This window comes from Amblyomma mixtum, chromosome 2 (assembly GCF_055824585.1).
Source record: "Amblyomma mixtum isolate Tamu chromosome 2, ASM5582458v1, whole genome shotgun sequence".
Taxonomy (NCBI): Eukaryota; Metazoa; Arthropoda; class Arachnida; order Ixodida; family Ixodidae; genus Amblyomma; species Amblyomma mixtum.
Genome location: NC_143013.1, coordinates 46,654,085 through 46,674,072, shown reverse-complemented (window position 1 = coordinate 46,674,072; position 19,988 = coordinate 46,654,085). Strand labels below are relative to the sequence as shown.

The 19,988-nt window shown below is 48.3% G+C and overlaps 1 protein-coding gene across 1 annotated transcript in view; it reads left to right on the top strand.

Moving 5' to 3' along the window:
• Positions 1 to 5,953, top strand: part of LOC149359226 (caveolin-3-like) — a 41,888-nt gene extending 35,935 nt beyond the window's left edge. The window contains exon 2 of the mRNA XM_089571498.1: positions 2,760 to 5,953. Within this exon, the coding sequence (XP_089427624.1) occupies positions 2,760 to 3,134 (375 nt within the window). The 3' untranslated portion in view covers positions 3,135 to 5,953. The remainder of the gene's footprint in view (positions 1 to 2,759) is intronic.
• Positions 5,954 to 19,988: the final 14,035 nt, after the last annotated feature.

Genomic DNA, 19,988 nt, shown 5'->3' with positions numbered 1-19,988 from the left:
CCAGGTACCCCGCCTCATTCACCGCGATTTATTTATTAAACCTCCCCCCAAAAACATGCATCCCACCTACCACGAACCCCGCCGCAGAGCTCGCGCACGGGCACTCCACAAATACTATGGCACGGAACCGTATGCCGTTTGGGTGGATGCCGCATGCACGGGCGAGGACGCGGTTGTCGCCATCACGAACCCCTCCCTCCAACCCATTGCCACACTTCACATAACCCCTACTGCCACTTCGGAGGAGGCCGAAGAGGCCGCCATTGCCCTGGCCATCACCCGCACGGAGGCGCGATATATACTGTCAGATTCCAAAACTACCATACTAAATTTTGCTCGCGGGAGAGTTCACGTCCCTGCATTTCGCATACTGGACTCCCTCGCCGCGCACCCGCCCCGCCATGTGGAGCTGATATGGGTGCCTGCCCACTCCGGGAATCCCGGAAACGAGGCCGCCAACGCTTTAGCCCGAGCTTCTCTCAACCGGGCACCGGCGGCCTCCGACCTGGGGTTCTCGCGGGAGCGCATGCACTCATTCAGTGAAATGACGCAGGCCTACAAAGCCGAGCGTCGGCTCTACCCCCCACCTCATCCTTCCCTCGACAATTACCATCAGACACTTTGGAGGCGGCTCCAAACACGCACTTTGCCCTCCCCTTATATACGCTCGCGATATCACCCAGTCCACACGAACCCTTCCTGTACCCTCTGCCACCACCCCAAAGCCACCCTCGACCATATTCTTTTCCTCTGCCCGGCGGATCCTCCCCCGCGGGGCCTGGAGCACCTTACCTCATGGGAGGCTTGGGAGACCCTACTGCGCTCCGAGGACCCGGCCAAGCAAGCCATCGCCACCGGCCGGGCTGCCAGCGTCATGAGCCTCCGGGACATGAACGTTTGAGTGCAGTGGGGCCGTTCGGGGGCCCAAGGACCGACGTGTCCAAAACTCCCTTGTTATAAATAAAGTTTTCATCATCATCATCATCTTCCCTTCCCCCTCCATTTCTTGGACGCTCGCAACTCGCAGTATACGATGGTGGGCCTCTTCTGTCATTTCTGAACGCACCGCCTTGGCAGAGCTCGTGTGATGTGCATCGCAGCCGTTCAGCTCAAATTTATATATTTCCTACACCCGCAATCCGCGATGTTGTAGACAGTGCACAGAAATCCTCAAAATTTTACCTTACAGCGTCCACTAACGATCTGCATGACAAAGCGCAATATAGCGATGAAAGTAAAATGCATTATGTACAAAGACATCGCCTAGGAAAAAAATTCGCTGTGGCTTAGCTTGGTTAAGCCCGGTAATTGCGAAAGCAATATCCGTACCTACGCCATGGCTCAGCTGGTAGTGTAGCCGGTGGTAGTGCTTGTGGTTAGACTTGTGGTGATGCATCGTTATACAATCCAATCCAATCCAGTGTAATGTAATGTAATCTAATCTAATCTAATCTAATTTCATCTAATGCAATCGAATATAATCTAATGTAATCTAATCTAATCTAGTCTAATGTAATCTATTGTAATATAATATAATCTAATCCAATCCATTGTAATCCAATCTAATCCAATATATTCCAATTCAATCTAATCTAATCCAATCTAATCTAAGGCCGCCGGTGGTGGCACCGCCACTACTCGCAGACGGCGCGAGATGGTCGCCCAGCTCTTCGGCGTGACGTCACACAGAGGTCATGCGAAAGGTCATTTCATGTGCACCGCCGTCGCACGACAAAGGCTCGAAAGTGCAAGTAGTAAAGCTTTCGCTTTAAAAAGCACTGACCCGCTCATTTTGCCCCTAAAGTTTATTCCTGCTACTAAACACCACTTTGTGAAACGTTTTGTGCCCGCCTGCTTTGTTTTATGTTCCCATTCCCTGTATATAGTGATCTTCGGGCCATAAAGGAATAATAAAGGATCTGATGATGATGGTGACGAGTAATTAAAAAAATTGGCGGGGGCTTAGCTTTGGTTCAGCCTGGTAGGTTGCGAAAGCAAAAGCGCTGCGCCTCCAACTGAAGGAATGCAGTGCGCCGCGTCTGCAGGTCACGCGTGGCTACCGGCCGCCGCTGCGCGACGACTTAAAGCATTTTCTGTAATTTTTTATATTTTTTATGTTGCTGTGACTGAGAGAAAGAAAACATAATCTACAGTTGGTATGACGTCACAGCGACAGGTGTGCAGCGCGGCAAACACACACCGTAACTGCAGCCGGGCTCTCTGAAGGAGCGAGTTGGTCGCCCATAATCTAGAGCTGGTATGACGTCACAGCGGCAGTAGCGCCACAGGTGCGCGGCGCGGCGTAACTGCAGCCGGGCTCTCTGAAGGAGCGAGTTGGTCGCCCATATTCACTCCGCTAAAGGTCAAACGTATCTGCGGCGGGGTGCCGCCGCGGTGGCTCAGTGGCTATGGTGCTCGGCTGCTGGCCCGAAAGACGCGGGTTCGATCCCGGCCGCGGCGGCTGAATTTCTTTGGAGGAGAAATTCGAGGCCCGTGTACTGTGCGATGTCAGTGCACGTTAAAGAACCCCAGGTGGTCGAAATTTCCGGAGCCCTCCACTACGGCGTCTCTCATAGCCTTAGTCGCTTTGGGACGTTAAACCCCATAAACTAAACTAAACTATCTGCGGCGGGGTCACGCGAAGGCTTGAAAGTGCGAGTAGTATTGCTTTCGCAATAAAAGAGATGGCAAAAATATGCCTTTCAGCTGCTTGAAAGCAAAGCCCCGACGAACAGCGCCTAAATGTGCGGCTCTTGCAGGTGGAGTTCGACGACGTGTTCGCCGAGCCCGAGGGCACGTACTCGCTGGACGGAGTCTGGAAGGCAGCCACGGTGACCTTCACGCACACCAAGAACGTGTGCTACCGGGCACTCAGCCTGCTGTGCGCCGTGCCCCTGGCGCTGGTGGTGGGCATCAGCTTCGCCTGCCTCTCCTTCCAGCACATCTGGTGCATCGGCCCCGCCATCCGCCACTGCCGGGTCAACTGTCACGTGGTGCGCGCCTACATGCGCATCATCCTCGAGTCCTGCTGCGCGCCCTGCTTCTCCGAGATGGGGCTCGTGCTCAGCAGGATCCGCGTGCAGCACCTGCACAACAACGGGGCCGACAGACACCGCTCCATGGAGCCCATCTAGGGCGCCCCCTGTGCTGCCATACTGGTGCGCCATCGACCACGAGTCTTACGGGTGCTGATCTGCGCTTAAGAGCAGGGCTCGTAAACGGGGCCCACTTTTCAGCGATCAAGCACCCGGCCGTCCGCGAAATTCACAGAGCGCAAGACTCGCACGACGCCTGTCTTAAAAGGGCTTTCTTTTGAGGAAAAGTGCGTTTACACTTCTTGGTGAGCAGACGTGTGGTGAGCAGCAAAGGCTCCTAAATGTAATCAGTGTTAGCATTTCGCAGGTTAGAGATGCTGAGCCTCAGGAGTCTTGTAGTGGAGTACTCCTCCCAGCACCTGAAGTGTGCCTTCAGTCTCAGTCACTAGCTGCACAAGATGACTGCCTTCGCTGCTGTACGACGGGTAGGGCACCAGAAAGCAGACAAGCAGCAAGAATGACTGCTAACGAACTAGCCCGACATTGTTCCCTTGAGAAAAACGACTTCATCCTCTCCAGCCACAAACAATTTGTCTTCACGTCACCTGCGAGGGAAATAATCGAGCAGAATCCTGACTTTAATTTTCATGTAAGAAAGATGAGCGAGAGGCAGGTTGTCGCCATGCTCTTTTACCCAGGCTGAGTAATGGCTGAGGCTGAACAAGCCCACAGTTATAAAGCAACTTTCCTTCCGACAGACTCGAATGACCTCAGCTTGATTTTTAATCCATCTATGTTTGTTGAGATTAGCTAATCTTCTCGTACATGCGACATCGCCGGAGCTGCAAGGCGCTGCAGGTTCGGGAAAAAAATTGGGGCGCCCAGCAATGTGCTTTACGTCGTCTGCATCATGTGCGCACGAACCGAGTATTTTCACAGAATCGCCAGATTGTTGATTCTCGTCACTCAGCTCGATGTTTTGTGTCTCTTTGTATACCCAGTGCCTGAACGCGCGCACTTAACTGTCAATCATCTATCCTTGCACGTACCCATCACTGCGTAGCCACCTTCTCCTGCATTTTTATACGCTAGTCAAGACGAAGAAATCAAGGAAGAGACCAGAAATACTCGCTTGTGTTAAGTCATGCGAAATGCGTCGTAGTTGCATCGTTGTGCTGATTTGTAATTAAAGAAAGAATGTTCCCCCTTAAAACTTCGTCTTTTTCTAGTGGAAATCCTATTAAAGCAAGAAGAGTTCTTCCTGAGCCGAATAAACCTAATTTTTCGACATTGGCTCCTATGAGTTGGAAACCCTCCGGGTTGCCATGCTAAAATGGTATGTCTGAACGACGCGACTGCAGCGCTTCCGTGGGAGCGCCCGGAAATGTCACATGACCCTGTTGAACGATGGGTATTTCCAGGTGGTTCTCGGGAACGTACCCTGCGTGATCGCAGGGCCAGGGTGGTCCCAACCAGTGCCACCCAGATAACATGCATGGACATGCGGGTGTCGAGACGCTCGACGCACGAGGCGGTCCTTTCTTCGACCACTACGCTACAGCGATACAGCTGTCGCTGTCATTCCCCTCATTCGATAGCGCCCACCAGAGTAGTGCCTCGAGTCGACATCTATGCCCATGTTCTGTTCTTTTTTCCTCCTTTGACCACGCTGTTGCAGGGCCATTGTCTTTGCGCTGATGTCAGCGTGCTTCAGAAAAAATGCAGACGACATAATGAGTATTGTTCATTTAGCAGCTGAGGGGCATCTTGCGCTTACTTTTACGCCTTGATGCAAACAAAGTTTCCTTCCTTCAGAGCAGTCTCATCTAGAACTTTCCCTCCTGAGTTCAGCGTCTCCCGCCTGGTTGGAGAAACTGCTGTTGTTAGCCTCGCCAAACCAAGTTGCTAAAGCGCTGCGCTTCATTGTATTGTGTCCTGAAGATGCGCTTTTTCGAAGACTCTTGCTAAAGTCAGTACCATTACCTCAGATAGCACTGCTATTTTTGTTTTGAGTTCATGCTTAGGTAGATGCGCACACAACAGCAGAATAAACTAGAATAAGTGAGCAAATATGTGCGTTCATAACAAACTAGGGATGTATTGGCTTTTCTTTTAATATCATCAGTATTTTTTTCATCGTAATTTACGTTAGTTTCATGTTTGTATGTTAGTCCCAATCTCACTGATGTCAAAGCGTTGCCAACGTTATGTGGTGTTGGCAGTGTTTTGCCCATTAACACGTATAATTACCGTGCGTCGTTTCATTATTTGCATTGGTGTAAGTGCTCCTGCCTACTGCTGTGAATTCGGCAAAAATCATGGATTACTGCTTTACAGGTAAGCCAGCCAACCTGCTTTGCAGTTTACATTTAGTGATGGGCGTACCCTCGTCACATAGAGTAGCGCATGGCTCCAAGACGGTGGAAAGGCGTCATAAATCGGTGTGTTGCTTTTGTTCAGTGTCAGACTAAAGGTTTGATATCGCGCTGGAATAAATATTATGCTGTATGTGGCAGAATGCAGATACGTTAGCAAAAAGTGAGAAAGGGCAAACGTGTGCCTGAAACTTTCCCTTTTTTTCTACTTTTTAACGCTAAAACTACTTGTCTGCACTGATTTGCATGCGTACGAGAGATTGAGGACCTGGGTTTCACCATTCTTGATTTATTGTGTCACTAATTATGCGGCAATAAAGTGAAAAGAAAAAGTTCAGTCAACCATTGTTAAGCGTCCTGACAAGTGTAAAAGTTCCAATGTCGGCCTTGAAGTCACCTCACGTTTTCGGCAGAAACATCTGTGTGGTAAGGAAAACTTGCACAAATCTCTCATGTATTTGTCGTGTCTCATACTGCTTCAAGAATTGTCATGTATTGTCGCGATTTGTACTGCAATAAAAACTACTGTCATACCTGCACGAACATTGTCTCTTCCGTATTCTTATTTGGCGTCACTGGTCATCTCCCTGCAAAGCAGTGCAGTTCCGAAGAAGAAAAATAGTCACAGTTCTGTACGTTTCAAGGTAAAAATAAAGATACGCTGAACGGCGGGCCTAGCGGGGTAAACACTCTGGGTTTTAACCTTATAGAGATAAAGGCCCCGTTACGCAGAAAATCCGGCGTCGGTGTTGTCGGCGCTGTGAGCGAAAAATCACAAGCATGACTGCCAGGTGGTGCCCAGAGAGCAACCTAGGAGGCAGGAGGCCGCCTAGGTCACGTGACCTTGCGGTGACGTCACAACCTGCTCACCGTGGCAGGTGGCACTTAATTTAATGATTGGTTGCTCGGGAAGAGCAACCTGGGCCACACAAGGCCCACCGCTGGGAGCACCTGCCATCGCAGGGCAGTTGCGCATCGCTTAACCGTTGCATCACTGCACCAGGAGTGGTTTGTGAACTCCCAGGGATCTTTGAATGTAAAGTAGACAATGGCATTCTGCATACATGGGAAGTAACCCACTACGCTACCACGTCATACCCTTAAGGTGGAGCTTAAGTGTCCCGTTCATTTTTTTTTAAGTCAAGGACCTTAACTTCACTGCAGAAGGGATCAACAGAGTCGCGATTTACTGAGGTCAACCTGACGCTTCAACGCAGGGAACATGTGAAACATGTGTGCACTACGCTGTAACGGGGCAGCCTTTCATTTGGGATAATAGAACTATGGATAATAGAATTGCGTTTTCTTGTTTGCTGAGTCGGGGGTAGTTTTGAAGAACGAATTGTCAGATTACGTAGAGAAGCTTATCCGGATTCCATCCTTGCCGCAGCCTGGGCCATGCTAGAAGATAGAGAAGACAGCAGTAATCCCACACCTTCGTCGACTTTCCAATGTTAGATGAACGCTGTGTGGTGGAAAGGAAAGTTCTTCCGCTCATCACAAACTTTGCAGCAAAATATAGCGAGGCCCTTTCAGGAGATGAAATGAACAGAGAGTAGTAGATGAGTTTGACACATACGGGAAAACCAATGCTGGTGAAAACTAAAAAAGTTGTTGCACAGGCAGAAAAAGTTGAAAGGCGGGCTGTGCGCTTCACCTCTAAAAAAAATACAGAAATTATGATTCTACATCTCTCCTTATGAAAACTAGCAAAATGAAACTCCTCTATACCCCACGAATGACAGCAAAGTATTTCAACCTTTAGCTTCGCAAGCATTAACTATCTTGAACTATCTTTATCCGGCTCGTCACACTGCCTCTTGGACGCTCACTGCGGTCTACCTGGTTATAAACCACATTTCGCTGGAAACGTTGCTTTGGCAAGAGAGATATAAGCTTAAAAGTGGTATATAATAAGTATTCTGCATTAGGAAACTAGGCGGCGTACTCGTTAGCGAATCGTCCATAGTGCTCATACAAAAGTAGATAGCACGCATATGCATAGTGTGCCACAATGAATGCTTCTAGTTTGACACCATTCGCGCTGATATTGATTAAGACTGCTCTATATTTGTGTCATTATTTTTGTGTCGTCCAACTTGTAGTCGCCACAATTTTATGAACATAATTTTAACAAAGTCACCAACAATGAGATTCTAACCGTCCTTCGAGGAAACACAGTTAAATGAAAAAGGGCTTAGTAGCATAAAGCACAGCAGTGGCGGCTTGCAAACGAACCTACGTGTTCGTGAAAGCGACAGACTGAATTGGAGAAAGTAAGTATGCAGGTCCAAAGGTTGGGGTCGTCGACTTCTGCCGCGCTGGTAGCCACGAGTGACCCACTCCATCCCGTGAACAAAAGTATAGCCGTGCTGCAAAAAAAAAAAAAAGCGATATGCACCAAAAAAATAAATGCCGGCGTGGTTTAACGCCCACTCATGCTTTCTTTATTTTTTTTTCCTCGAGCAGACCACTGTACTGTGTTGGCCGTCAGAGCATTATCTCTGCAGTTTCATCTGCTGCACATGAGCCCCGTACGTGCTCCAAGCTCTTTATCGATTTGTTACTCTTACTCTCCTGCTCTCTCTCTCTCTCCTAAGCCCATACCTTTCAACTTCGGAAAAGGCGGCAAACTGCTACGTAATGCGCGATCCAGCTGGTCAGAAACTAAGGGGGTGGTATGGGGAGTTCAACAGTTCCGCAAGGGAACAGCAGCTCACAGTTGTTAGCGAGGTGCTGGAAATGGTAAGGAACAGTTCTACTTAGGGCAGGTAGTCACCCCAGATCCCGGTCACAAGAGTGAAATTGCTAGAAGAATAGTAATGGGCGTCTCTCATAGACTGAGTTGGTTTGGGACGTTAAAAGCCATAAACCAAACCAAGAATAATAATGGGGTGGAGCGCATATGGCAGGGCTTCGCAGATCACGAATGGCAGTTTACCAATATCCCTCAAGAGAAAAGTATACAATGGCTATATCTTGCCGGTACTCACCGAAGGGGCACACACGTAAAGCCTAACGAAAAGGGTTCATCTTAAGTTAAGGACAACGCAGCGAGCTATGGAAAGGAAAATGATGGGTGTAACGTTGAGATAATGGAAGCGAGTAGAGTGGGCGAGGGAACCAACGCAGGTTAACGACATCCTGGTCGAAATAAAGACCAAGAAATGGGTTTGGGCAGGGCGTGTGATGCGAAGGCAAGATAACCGCTAGTCTTCAAAGGTAACGGAGTGGATTCCAAGAGAAGGCATGCATAGCAGGGGGCGGCAGAAAGTTAGGTGGGCAGGTGGGCGGATGAGATTAAAAGGTTTGAGGAATACGGTGGCCGCAACTGGCAAAGAACAGGGTTGACTGGAGAGACATGGGAGAGGTCTTTGCCCTGCAGTGGGTGTAGTCAGGCTGATGATGATGATCAGCGGGAGTGGATATCCTATAACAACCCTGCAGCCGGCTCAGTGTCGTGTTTTAGGTGCAGGTAATTGCGCCTCGCTCCAATCGGTGTGGCGGTACTGACCGCTGTTAAATATAGTGCGGTAGTGCAGCTATCTTCATGTGCCCTAGCAGTGCAGTGTGCACCTCTTGGCAGTGGTTTCTCTCGATTCTGAAGAGGGGCACACATAACGAGTGTCATCTCACCCGAGTCACCAGTGGTTTCTCCATAGACCAACGGCCAAGGAGTGTAGGTATAACACCCTATGGAAAATATGCCGCTTGGACTAGAGCCATTCGATGGAGAAATTCCTCGCCATACTTAACCGAGTGCGCCGTAGTGCTTGGAATGGGGGCCGCAGTGCACTACGAGAGGGGATAACAAAAGGGTGACAAGGAATGTACAGCAAATTGTGTGGTAAAAAAAGTGTCGAAACAGACCATTTCATAACACACTTTGGTTACAAGTTTTACAGCGATATGTGCACACGACCTTCGCCACACAGATGGTGCTATCATCGGAGTTAGAAGAAGCATCTCGTCCGGTGCCCACCTGCCGGCCGAAGAGAACGCTGTTCGACTGGCTGCGCAGAGGGCGCTCTGGAAACCACCGGGAACTGAGCCATGTGCGCTATGGAGTGCGCGCTCTCGTGCCCATTTCGTGTTTCTTATGCCAGAAGCTGCTGAAGGAAAAACATTGCTCAGCCCTTAATCTGCCGCGGTGGTAAACAAGCCCGAAGCCAGATAGACGTGACGCTCGGTAAGTTTTTTTGGTCTCATCGAATATCCGAGTCAAGATGAATTTACATTGACAGATCGATGCATGAACGTGTCGCAGCACGAGACGAGCTTTCAAAGATAAGCTTTAATTTAGGCGACTTTCACTCAGCGAAACGAGACATTCGGCACCAGGAAAGAAAAAGGGAGCAGCATTACCGCATTTTGTTTAGAGGATGTTGAAGAAAATCAAACTAGACAAAAGACGCACACAGGAAAACTGAGAAGAAGAAGGGGGTGATAGGGAAGAGAGAAGAAGAAGAAGAGGAAAAAGCCTGGTTCCAGCCTCTTTCCTACCATCCTCTTCTTCTCAGTTTTCTTTTGTGCTCCTCTTTGGCGGCTTTAATTCTCTGAATGCAATGCACCAAATAGCCCAACAACGTGTTTCAAGGGCGTTGAACTTGAGTCTGGAGTGGCGGAAAGCCTAAGTGGCTTGTTTAGGTTGATGAGATCAGAAACGAGAGCTCGATGACAAGGTTTGCAGTCAAGAGTTTGACGGAAACCCGTCTGGTCGGAATGGAACATGACGGAAAAATGGCTGTGGTTTAGCTCTGGTTAAACCTGGAGTGACGCGATAGCTACAGCTGGCCGAGTGGAACTCGCTCAGTCGAATTTTAAAGTGAGCTAGAGCTCTGGGCGTTCCTTCTTCATCATCGTCCCTAGACGTGGAATCACTCTCTCCACTCCTCCCCCCCTCGGTTTCGCCGGCGAGCCACTCCACCGGCAGCTGCTCCGCACCACGTGACCAACCACGTACATCAGCTGCGGGCTATGAGGTCAATCTGCGCATGCACACAGCTGGCGAAGCTGTGGTGCCACGGCTGAGCGCGCAGCGGCTGGCGCGCGAAGCTGACCGCGCGAAGCGGCTGGCGTAGTGTAGCTATCGCTACAAAAATAAAAGACCAAATAATATCTGCGCAAAAGGACGGGACAAGAGAAAGAGAACCACACAGGACAAACGCAGACTGACAACTGATTTATTCCACCAACTCCTCTTTCCTTCAGCAGCAAAGCGCATGCGCACCAACCACAAAAACAAACACAAAAGCCACGCTCATCTCGTGGAATCAAGGAATTCAAACTCCTTGCGGTACAGGTGTACTGAAGCATCGCTAACACACTTGTCAGGCCCTAATCTCGCGATTTCCAAGGCCTCGATAATTTCCCGTTCTTTCTTATCCCTCGAGCGTCCGATAATCTTAGTCCTATCGAAAAGTGGATTACAATTTTTGTCATCATGCTTGCAAGTGTGACAATGCTTAGGCAGATCATCATCATCATCTAAGGAATTTGCATGCTCTAATACTTAATTCTTTGCAGTTATTGTTTGTTCTCATAATGTCATACCAACTAGCCCCTCACCGCACTCTTCTAAAAATAAAAGGCATGGACTAAAATAACGATGAAATGACGTTTCGGCTCCCACACGGGAGCCTTGTTCACAATAAAGGCGAAGCAGAAAATCGTTGCCTTAAATATGGCCCAAGTCAGATAGATCCCAGACATCTAGCGCATACTTGGGGTAGATTGCCTTCGCAACGGTTCAGCGTATCTGTTGTCGTTTGGATAATCAGCGACTCGAGATAGAGCCGCGGTGTTCGGTTCTTTTCTTTTGGAAGGACACGTGTCTGGTCCCAGTCAGTGTTGTGGCCGGTAGATACCGAGTGTTCGGCAAGTGTGTTTGAAGCCGCCCGTAGATTCTTCACGTCATTCTGATGGTCTCGAAATCTTCTTGCGAAATCCCTGGACTCACCCACGTACTACATGGCTGCGCAGTCGGCACATGGAATTGCGCATACCACGCCAGGAAACTTTTCTTTCTTTTCTTCAGTCGATCCTTCACTGTTGTTTTTCCATCACGCTTCATGCTGTTTTTTCCCTGCGCTGTTTTGACGCATGCTTTTTGTCGTATGCTGTTGTTTCATGGCTCCCGGTCACATAAGACCGACGCAGTAAGGAAATGGGCTACATTCTATGCAGGTGACTTTTACATGGCGTGATGAACAGCGCTGATGAGTGGAATGCTCGGACTACGAGGAAGTTGCAAGGTAAGCCATTTGGCTCCGAATTCCGACCACTTCTGCAGGTGTGACCAGCTGTCTAGCAGCTGAATGAAATCGAGCCGTCCATTTAAGCGCAGATATGGTCCCTGTATTATGTGTGCAGAGACAGCGGTGCCACCTTTTTCAGGACGAGTGATGAGATTTCGGTCTTCTTTCCTGTCTCACGAGTGAAATTTAGTGAACAGTGCTCATGTTCATATTCAACATTTTTTTAGGAAGTACTTCAGGTTGCTTACATGTGGTTAGGTTGAATACCACCAACTTAATTGGCATCTTGCACACAAATGGGTTCATTTCTTTTGCGCCTACAGTCCAATGTCATGAGAGAATGACTGTTAAATATAAATGTACTAAATATCTGATATGCAAGTTGAACATTAATGTGTTTATATTTGTCTAGTTCCTGGCGGGGAAAAAAAATTGCACGCTTTCTTCAATGCTAGAGGACGAAGTTCCCAGTCGAAGCTTTCAAGAAAAGAACGCCTCATTCCGGCTGCCAGCTAACCGGTCGAAATGGCGTCTGCGTGATCGGAACCGCGTCGTCTGGAGCATCAGCCCGAGCGGCTGGGGGCCACTGTCGGGTGCAAGAAGAAATCTCAGATGCGATGCTGAGCGGATGCATTTTTGAGCGGTAATGTTTCTTGGCAACAGAATCCGCACAGCGCGAAACGCTGGGAGGGTTTTCATATAGGCGAGATGAAACAGGATGATATGCCGATGATAATGACCTGGACGTTGCCCGAAGCCTTACTTTTCTCCGACAAAATAAACATCGCGATGTACCTCAAATTCGCCCGGTCCACTGCGTACGCTCATTTTTTTTTTTCGGTGGTCCGCGAAACTCACCAGGCGAACCTGTGCACGTATGCCGACGCGGAACGTCGTGAATCAGGCCAACGTCCTTTGCAATCCATGCATCGCCACTGAAAGTCCAGGCTCATCTGCATAATAAGGCGGACACTTGGGCTAGTTGCAAAGCGCTTGAAATCATTTTTGCTAGCGCTTAGTGAACACACGAGACAAAGAACACAAATACACAGGACAGAAGCTAGTCTTCAACTGACGTTCATTTGAAAAACAATCAGTATAAGACATCTAAAAAATGCTGTTACTCACACACGCCCAGTAGCAACGCCACGCTTCAGGAACAACATTTTTTTTTTTTTTTGATAGATTGACAGACGAGGTGCCGACGCATTTCGAACCTTCTTTATCACTGCACAGAGCTTCAAAAATTTCACGTTCAGATTGCGTTTTTATTGTACCTAGAATGCTTGTTTCTTGAAAGATTGGTGTGCAAGGTACAGGGGCAGGTTCGCCAGGGTACCGTTCGATAAGACAGCGTTTGACAACGAGCTTCCCCCCGCTGATTAGGATTCCGTTGCCAAGCGGTGCTCTCTCAGCCGTTCATTTATCGTCGTCCTGATTGCCCAATATAAGTTTTGCCACAAGTGAGCGGGATTTTATAGACAGCACCAATTTTGTGTGGTACGAACTTCTTTTGGTGGTTCGTAGTGCACATTGGCTTCCTTATCTCGCCGTTCACGAGCGGGCACAAGCGCACAAGCGCACAAGCGCACAAGCGCAGTCAATGCAAGATCGACGCCACACTTCTTCGCCACCTTTTTTAGACTGTGCGACATATTGTGCACATACGGCACAGCCACATGTTGAGTCCGTCGATCCAGGGGAAACTGTGACATCTGTTGCGGAAAAGCTGCTGAAAGAAGTGAGGACTGGGAGGCAACAAAACCTTCAAGATCCCCGACGACGGACTCAACTTGCTGCATCTAAGGCTGGTAATCGTTTGTTAGGGCAGCGGTCCGTCTGGCTGAGATACACCTTGCCACAGCTGAGCGGGATCTCGTAGATGGCGTTCCTTCTGCAACGACCAAACTTGCCTTTGTGATTGGTGCCACATCCAAGTTTCCTTTTTTTATATTCCTCGGTTAACGAGCAGAAACGGGACAACTTGCAGGGCTCAGAAATAAGAATTTTGACATAGTATTTTCCCGCAACCTTTTCTGGGCAATTGCGAGACATTGTCAACATAAGGTATCATCTCTAACTAAAACTTCAGTTGTGAGTCGCTCTCGTCCTTGTGTCTGTCTCTGCTGAGTCCTCGTGGTTCTGCGCAATTTTTTTCAGTATGCATAGCACGGAAACCTGCAAAATTTTTTGCGTTTCCCGCTGTGCAAACGCCTTTGAGCTCAAAGGAGCCGATTTTAATTTGAATTCTCTGCAAGACTACCTCTGACCGCCTACGGCTTCTCTTGATCATGATGTCCTCGAGCTTAATATCGCATGTCCACGGCGGGGAATTGGCCAGGGTGCATAGCTGATACAAACGCACACATGTACAAGTTGTTTAACATAAAGTTCATGTTAAACAACGAGAAAAAGACGAAGACGGAACCAAACACAACAACATTAGCGCTGTGTGGAGTGTTTTGATCATTTTGTGTCTTAAACTAGAATTTGTACAAAGATAGGAAAAAAAACGGGAAAGAAAAAGCACTGAATTCACATTCTAGCAGAGGAATCTACCTGACGTAATTATATAGCCGTGAATATAATCACACACTGGTTTCAGGGCATATCCCTTGGCGCTTGCCCCGAAGGATAGGAGAGTCAGAATAGATAGAGGAAGCCCTAGTCGAACGAGGGGGATCTCGAAGTAAATTCAACGGAGAGCAGCGAACCACCGGCAAAAGAGGCTGGGCGTTTATGGACACAAGCCCCGTTTTTTTTTTTTTTTTTGCTCGACTGTCCGCGCTCCACGTGCGAAGGTTTGGTTGGTTTGGTTTATGGGGTTTAACGTCCCAAAGCGACTAAGGCTATGAGAGACGCCGTAGTGGAGGGCTCCGGAAATTTCGACCACCTGGGGTTCTTTAACGTGCACTGACATCGCACAGTACACGGGCCTCTAGAATTTCTCCTCCAAAGAAATTCCAGCCGCCGCGGCCGGGATCGAAGGGTAGCGCTGGTCGGCAGTCGCTGCCCAGGAAACGGCGTGAGTGAAATGCGCAATGCGATCAAGAAAAGGCGCTGTGTGACTAACTGTGTCTTGACTGTGCGACTGTGACTGTATCCTTGACTGTGTGACTGTGACTTCGGTTTCGTCTTGTTTTGTTTTGCTTATGTTGTTATTTTTCTGATTTTTATTTTGTGGCCGGCACTCAGGGCTTTCTTAGACTGTTACTGACACCATGATTTTGCAGTGACTTCGGTTTTCTTTTTCTTATGATTATTATTTATTCCGCAGACTGCACGTTGTGCTTTGGCTGTCTGCATGCGACTAACGTTTACTGTGATGAGTCTTTTGTTTTCTCTTCTTTCGAGTTTTTTTTTTACTGCTCTCTTTTTCGCTTAAATTTTTTGTTCTTTTTTAGAAATTTCGTTCTTTTTCATTTATTTTGAATTGGCGTTAAGCCTGACAAAGCTTTGCTGGTCCAGGCATCCTCTCTCTTTCTTTTATGTTTTTTTTACCTTTTTTTGGGTGGGAGGACTAATAAAAGGGTAAAAGGTGCTATTCCCCATTGAGTCTACAAAGGAGCAGTCCTCCTTACAGCCGCCATATGCGTTCGTTTGTGGCATCGACTACAGAAAATATTTGTCGATATTTAAATTTATGAACGCAAAGAGGCCTTCCCGCCGTGGTGGCTCAGTGGTTATGGCGCTTGGCTGCTGGCCCGAAAGACGCGGGTTCGATCCCTGCCGCGGCGGTCGAATTTCGATGGAGGCGAAATTCTAGAGGCCCGTGTGCCCCAGGTTGTCTAAATTTCCGGAGCCCCTCACTACGGCGTCCCTCCTAGCCTGAGTCACTTTGGGATGTTTAACCCAAATATGTTTAAGATGTTTTGTTTGAAGATGTTTAACCCTCATAAACCATAAACCAAACCAGCAAAGAGGCCTTCCTCTGTCAAACGCACCTTTAATCCATGTTTTCACAGAGGAAACCCGGAAAAAAAATATCCGTAGTCGATCTCGTAGTGGAGGCAGGAATAAGCATGAAATGCATACTACGTGGCGCCGCGTTCAGCCCCTTCTGCTTTTCACAATGCGCAGAGAAAAAACGGATCAAGTTGAGGAAGACGACAACAACCCAAGTCTTGATGTGCTATTGTTGGTCAGAATGCGTGACGAAAAGAATCAGCGCGAATAGACAACGAACAACAGAAGACAACAGTCCTGTTGTCTTCTGTTCTTTCTTGTCTATTCGCGCTGCTGCCTCTTTTTATCCTACGACAATAACGCCCGCCAGTTAAAAGACACAGCGTGAGGCGCTGTGGCAACGGACGAGTGGTCTAGGGAAACAAAACTGCTCTTTCGACGTCAGCTCAGGTTTGAGCCCCGCTGTCGGCTATAAATTCTTTCTGCTCGCTAGCAACCCCTCTGACGGAAGAATTCGGAAGTTTTTGGCAAGTTCGGCTTTTTTTTCGGCTTCCTGCGCGCCTGGATTTGCCGAGAATAGGAGCTAGAAGCATTTCATGCTTAAAAGTTTATTTAGTGCGTTTCATAAATAGAGTAGAGACGTCCTGCACGGAGTGTTTCCGCAGAGTAAAAATGGACGCAAAGAGGAGGGAAGTTCAATCATGGTACCGGTGGTAGTGATGGCAGTTGCGACAAAGGGGCCCCTGGAAGTTATTAAATTCGGCAATAAACTTTCAAAACAGTCGCATAAGGTCGCTTTCTCGAACTAAACTTGATGCTCTCTCCGGACCTTGCCGAAGTTATTTTCGTGATGAATAATTGCGGACGCATTAGGTTTTATTAATGACCCAGCCACGCGCGCAGGTGAACAGGCGGCACATTCAATCCCAAATAATGGGGACACTGGCAGGGCGAACAGAAAAACGGAACGCGACGATATGCGCAGCAGACATTTGCTGACTAATGCCGTCCCTCTCAATCATCCCCAGTGCGCCTCAAAGCCCTTTCGGGCGACGCACCGACATCGCGAATCCAAGCTGGGTGGGGCGGCCGAGCCTTGTCGCCTCGAGAGATATTAATGCGTCGCTGTCTGCATTCCGCGAACGAGAAATCGGTTTCCGCCGCAGAGCTGACCACAAATCTGATGCAGCCACTCTGTGCACACTGAAAGGAACAAAAATAGAGCCCCAGAAAGAGAGATTTCATTCTTTTTTATTTCACCGCGTCTTCTTCGATTATAACTAGTTTCTGATACCCTATTAAAAATTGTTATTAATTCATATGTATCCTATGAAGTCATGTGTCATATACAAGATAATTGTGTCCAGAACGTGTCCCGAATGAAACCATATGTGCCACATGCGAGTCATGTGTCACACCTCTGTCTCATGTGAATTCATGCCTGCTGCACACGAGTGCATACGTGCCACAGTGTGTTTCTTATTAACTTGTGTGGCACACAATAACTGATACAATGCGCATACGACCACATAAAAGTGTAGATGCGCCTAACTCGCATCTGTGACGCGTGTTGCGTTGTATGAAACAAAAGAGATTTCGGCTTATTTATTAGAGCTGCGCATAAACTCGAGCGTGTTTCGCAAAACGCACTGAACAGCAGCGGCTAACAAGCCAGAGACCAATATGTAAGAAAAAAAAAGAAAAAGCACTTGCTTCGCACACATCTCTTGTTTCTCCACTTCTGACCTCTTTCTCGCTCGAAAGTGTAAGCCAGCGCTATCAGCCATTCAGCGCTGATATACCATATAGCGTTCTCTGCTCCGTTGGCGAGCTTTGGAGCTAAGTGATGCATAATGCCAGGTATTTTTTGAGACATAGCTTAGCGTGTTGCAAAACATACGCGCACTATGACAGTGCGTCTGTGCTGGGGAAATTTTTATGCCAATACATTTCGAAACTTATCACCGTCCGCCTCAAGATTCAGAATGTCGGGGGCACATCCCGAGAGCCTGCACGTACTGGTACACGTTCCGGGAACATCGCCTAGTTGCAGCCGCAATTTCTGCTCCGGAGAACCAAGCAGGCATCAAAACACAGTAGGATATGTCACAAAAAATGTACGCCTAAAATCTCCGTGTCAGTTCCAAAAAAGAAAAAAAAGTCGTGGTGTAACAGGTATTGGGACTGCTGATTGGTAGAGAGAGGTAACGTGGCTTCATGACAACCTGCCCACCTGGTTGTGCGCAAACTTGTCAATAAGAGTCATAAAAAAATGGCAGCGAACACTTAAGCTAAGCCTTAAAGATATGACGCAGTAGCGTAACGGGTTAATTCCCACATACGCAGAAGGTGGTTCTCTATACTTTACTTTACATGCATAGCTCCCTGGGAGTCCTCACACCCATCTTGGCGCAGTGGTGCAGCGGTTAATCTATGCACAGCAGTGGCAGGTGCTCCCAGCGGTGGTCCTTGTGCGACCCAGGTTGCTCTTCCCGAGTGACCGACCATTAACTGCCACCTGCCATGTTGGCAGTCTGCTCCTTATCCAGTGGGCGGGATGACGCCGGAAGGTCACGTGACCTATACGTGGCCCACCTGCCCCCTAGGTTGCTCTCTGGGGGCCACCTGCCAGAGCCATGCCCGCAATTTTTCGCTCACAATGCCAACGCCGAAAAAGCCGACGCTATATTTTCTGAGAACGGGGCGTACATGCAAATGTCGGCACCATCACAGCATTGCGGACAACTGCTACGGCGACTACCAGTCCAAATATGGCGGTTTATGGGCTGAGAATAGGGGTGTGCGAATATCAAATTTTTCGAATACGAATCGAATACGAATACTTGATTCCGAATATCGAATCGAATATCGAATAATCCAGGACAGACGCATTTAACAGCTACAAAACATTTATTTGAGCACCCAAGAACATCACAGTTCAACTATGGATGATTAAATGAACACAAAAGGTGTGTGTGGCTGCACAAAAAGTATCAAAGTCTCGAACATTATTCTTAGAAGAGTGGAAATATTAGAGAGGATGGCTAGTACACAGCATTTATTAAGGCTAGCTTGCCATCAGCACCAAAGCACGTTGCTGGGATGAACATTAAAGGTTGCCGTGAAAGAAAACCAGCTGCTCCACATGGTCAGGCAGAAGTAGTTCCCTTCTAGCTGAAACGACCCCTCCAGCCACAGAAAATTCCCTCTCACTTGGCACTGACCTGACACGTATTGCGAGGTTCTTCGTGCACAGCTCTGACTATAGCAGCTTCGCAGGTATATCCACAAAAAAGCTCACCAGCGCAGTAAGCTACGACATGGCCCTTACAGGAAGGAACAATTTTCCTCCCTCGAAGGAAAAATACGAAGGAAAAATTTTCCTTCATCCATGCGCATTGCTCTGGGCGCCGCCATGTTGTTATGTCTCTGTCGATAGGGCTTGCGGACCGAAATGAACGCCGGTGCTCACAATGAATATTCGGCTGGATACGAATATTCGCGTCGGGTAGAATATTCGAAAGAATACGAATACTTGGATTTCGAATCTAATACGAATACTAAAAATATAATATTCGAAATATATTCGAAAATTTCGAATATTCGCACACCCCTAGCTGAGAACAGACGCTAGGTGAAACTGCTTGGCGGTCTGGCAACCCGGCGCCCGCAGGTTCCGGTTTCCATCTTTGTTCCCGAGAGCTCGTATGTAGCTCGTGCATCGTCGTTAGGTACGCATGCTTTCCTGATACCGGTGAACTGTCATGAATCTCACGAGTGGAACTTCGAAAGTCAAGCCTCAATTGATGTGCTGCTTACAATGCTCATCTTTTACCAAATGTAGGTCCTTTTAATCAACGCCCGCATGCTCCTAGCGCGCCCTCAGTTTCGCTTGATGTTTGGCGCAGATGATAGCAGGAATCAGCACTGGGAAGTGTGCTTTGCCGTTGTCGCTTTAATTCGCGCATTTAAGCAACGTTTCAATCGTCGCGCATTAGTTATCATCGCTATTTTGTTGTCAACACTAGGAAAATCTATCTGGTGCGGTATAGAGAGTGGATTTTTGCGCCGAGTGCGTTGGCCTTGACCAACCTCTGTGGCCGGGCAGACTATCGTGCGCACCGACGCTAGCAGCTGCATCAATCTCACCACCATGGGCCAGCTGCGTAGTGTTATTCGTATGCGACAGCGTAAGGAGATCATCGTGCTGGAAGCCAGGCGTCGTCGTCCTGCTCATTCAGAAAATATACCGGGAGTTTCCAATGAAGCTATGAATTGGTGGAGGGTCCGAATGAAGCCAAAATATGCGAGGAAGTTCCCCTAATGGGGGTATTACAGATATAAAGTTATTCATTAAAATAAACTATCCCGCCTTGGGGTTCAAACCCAGGTGTTCTGCGTGCGAGGCGGGCCCG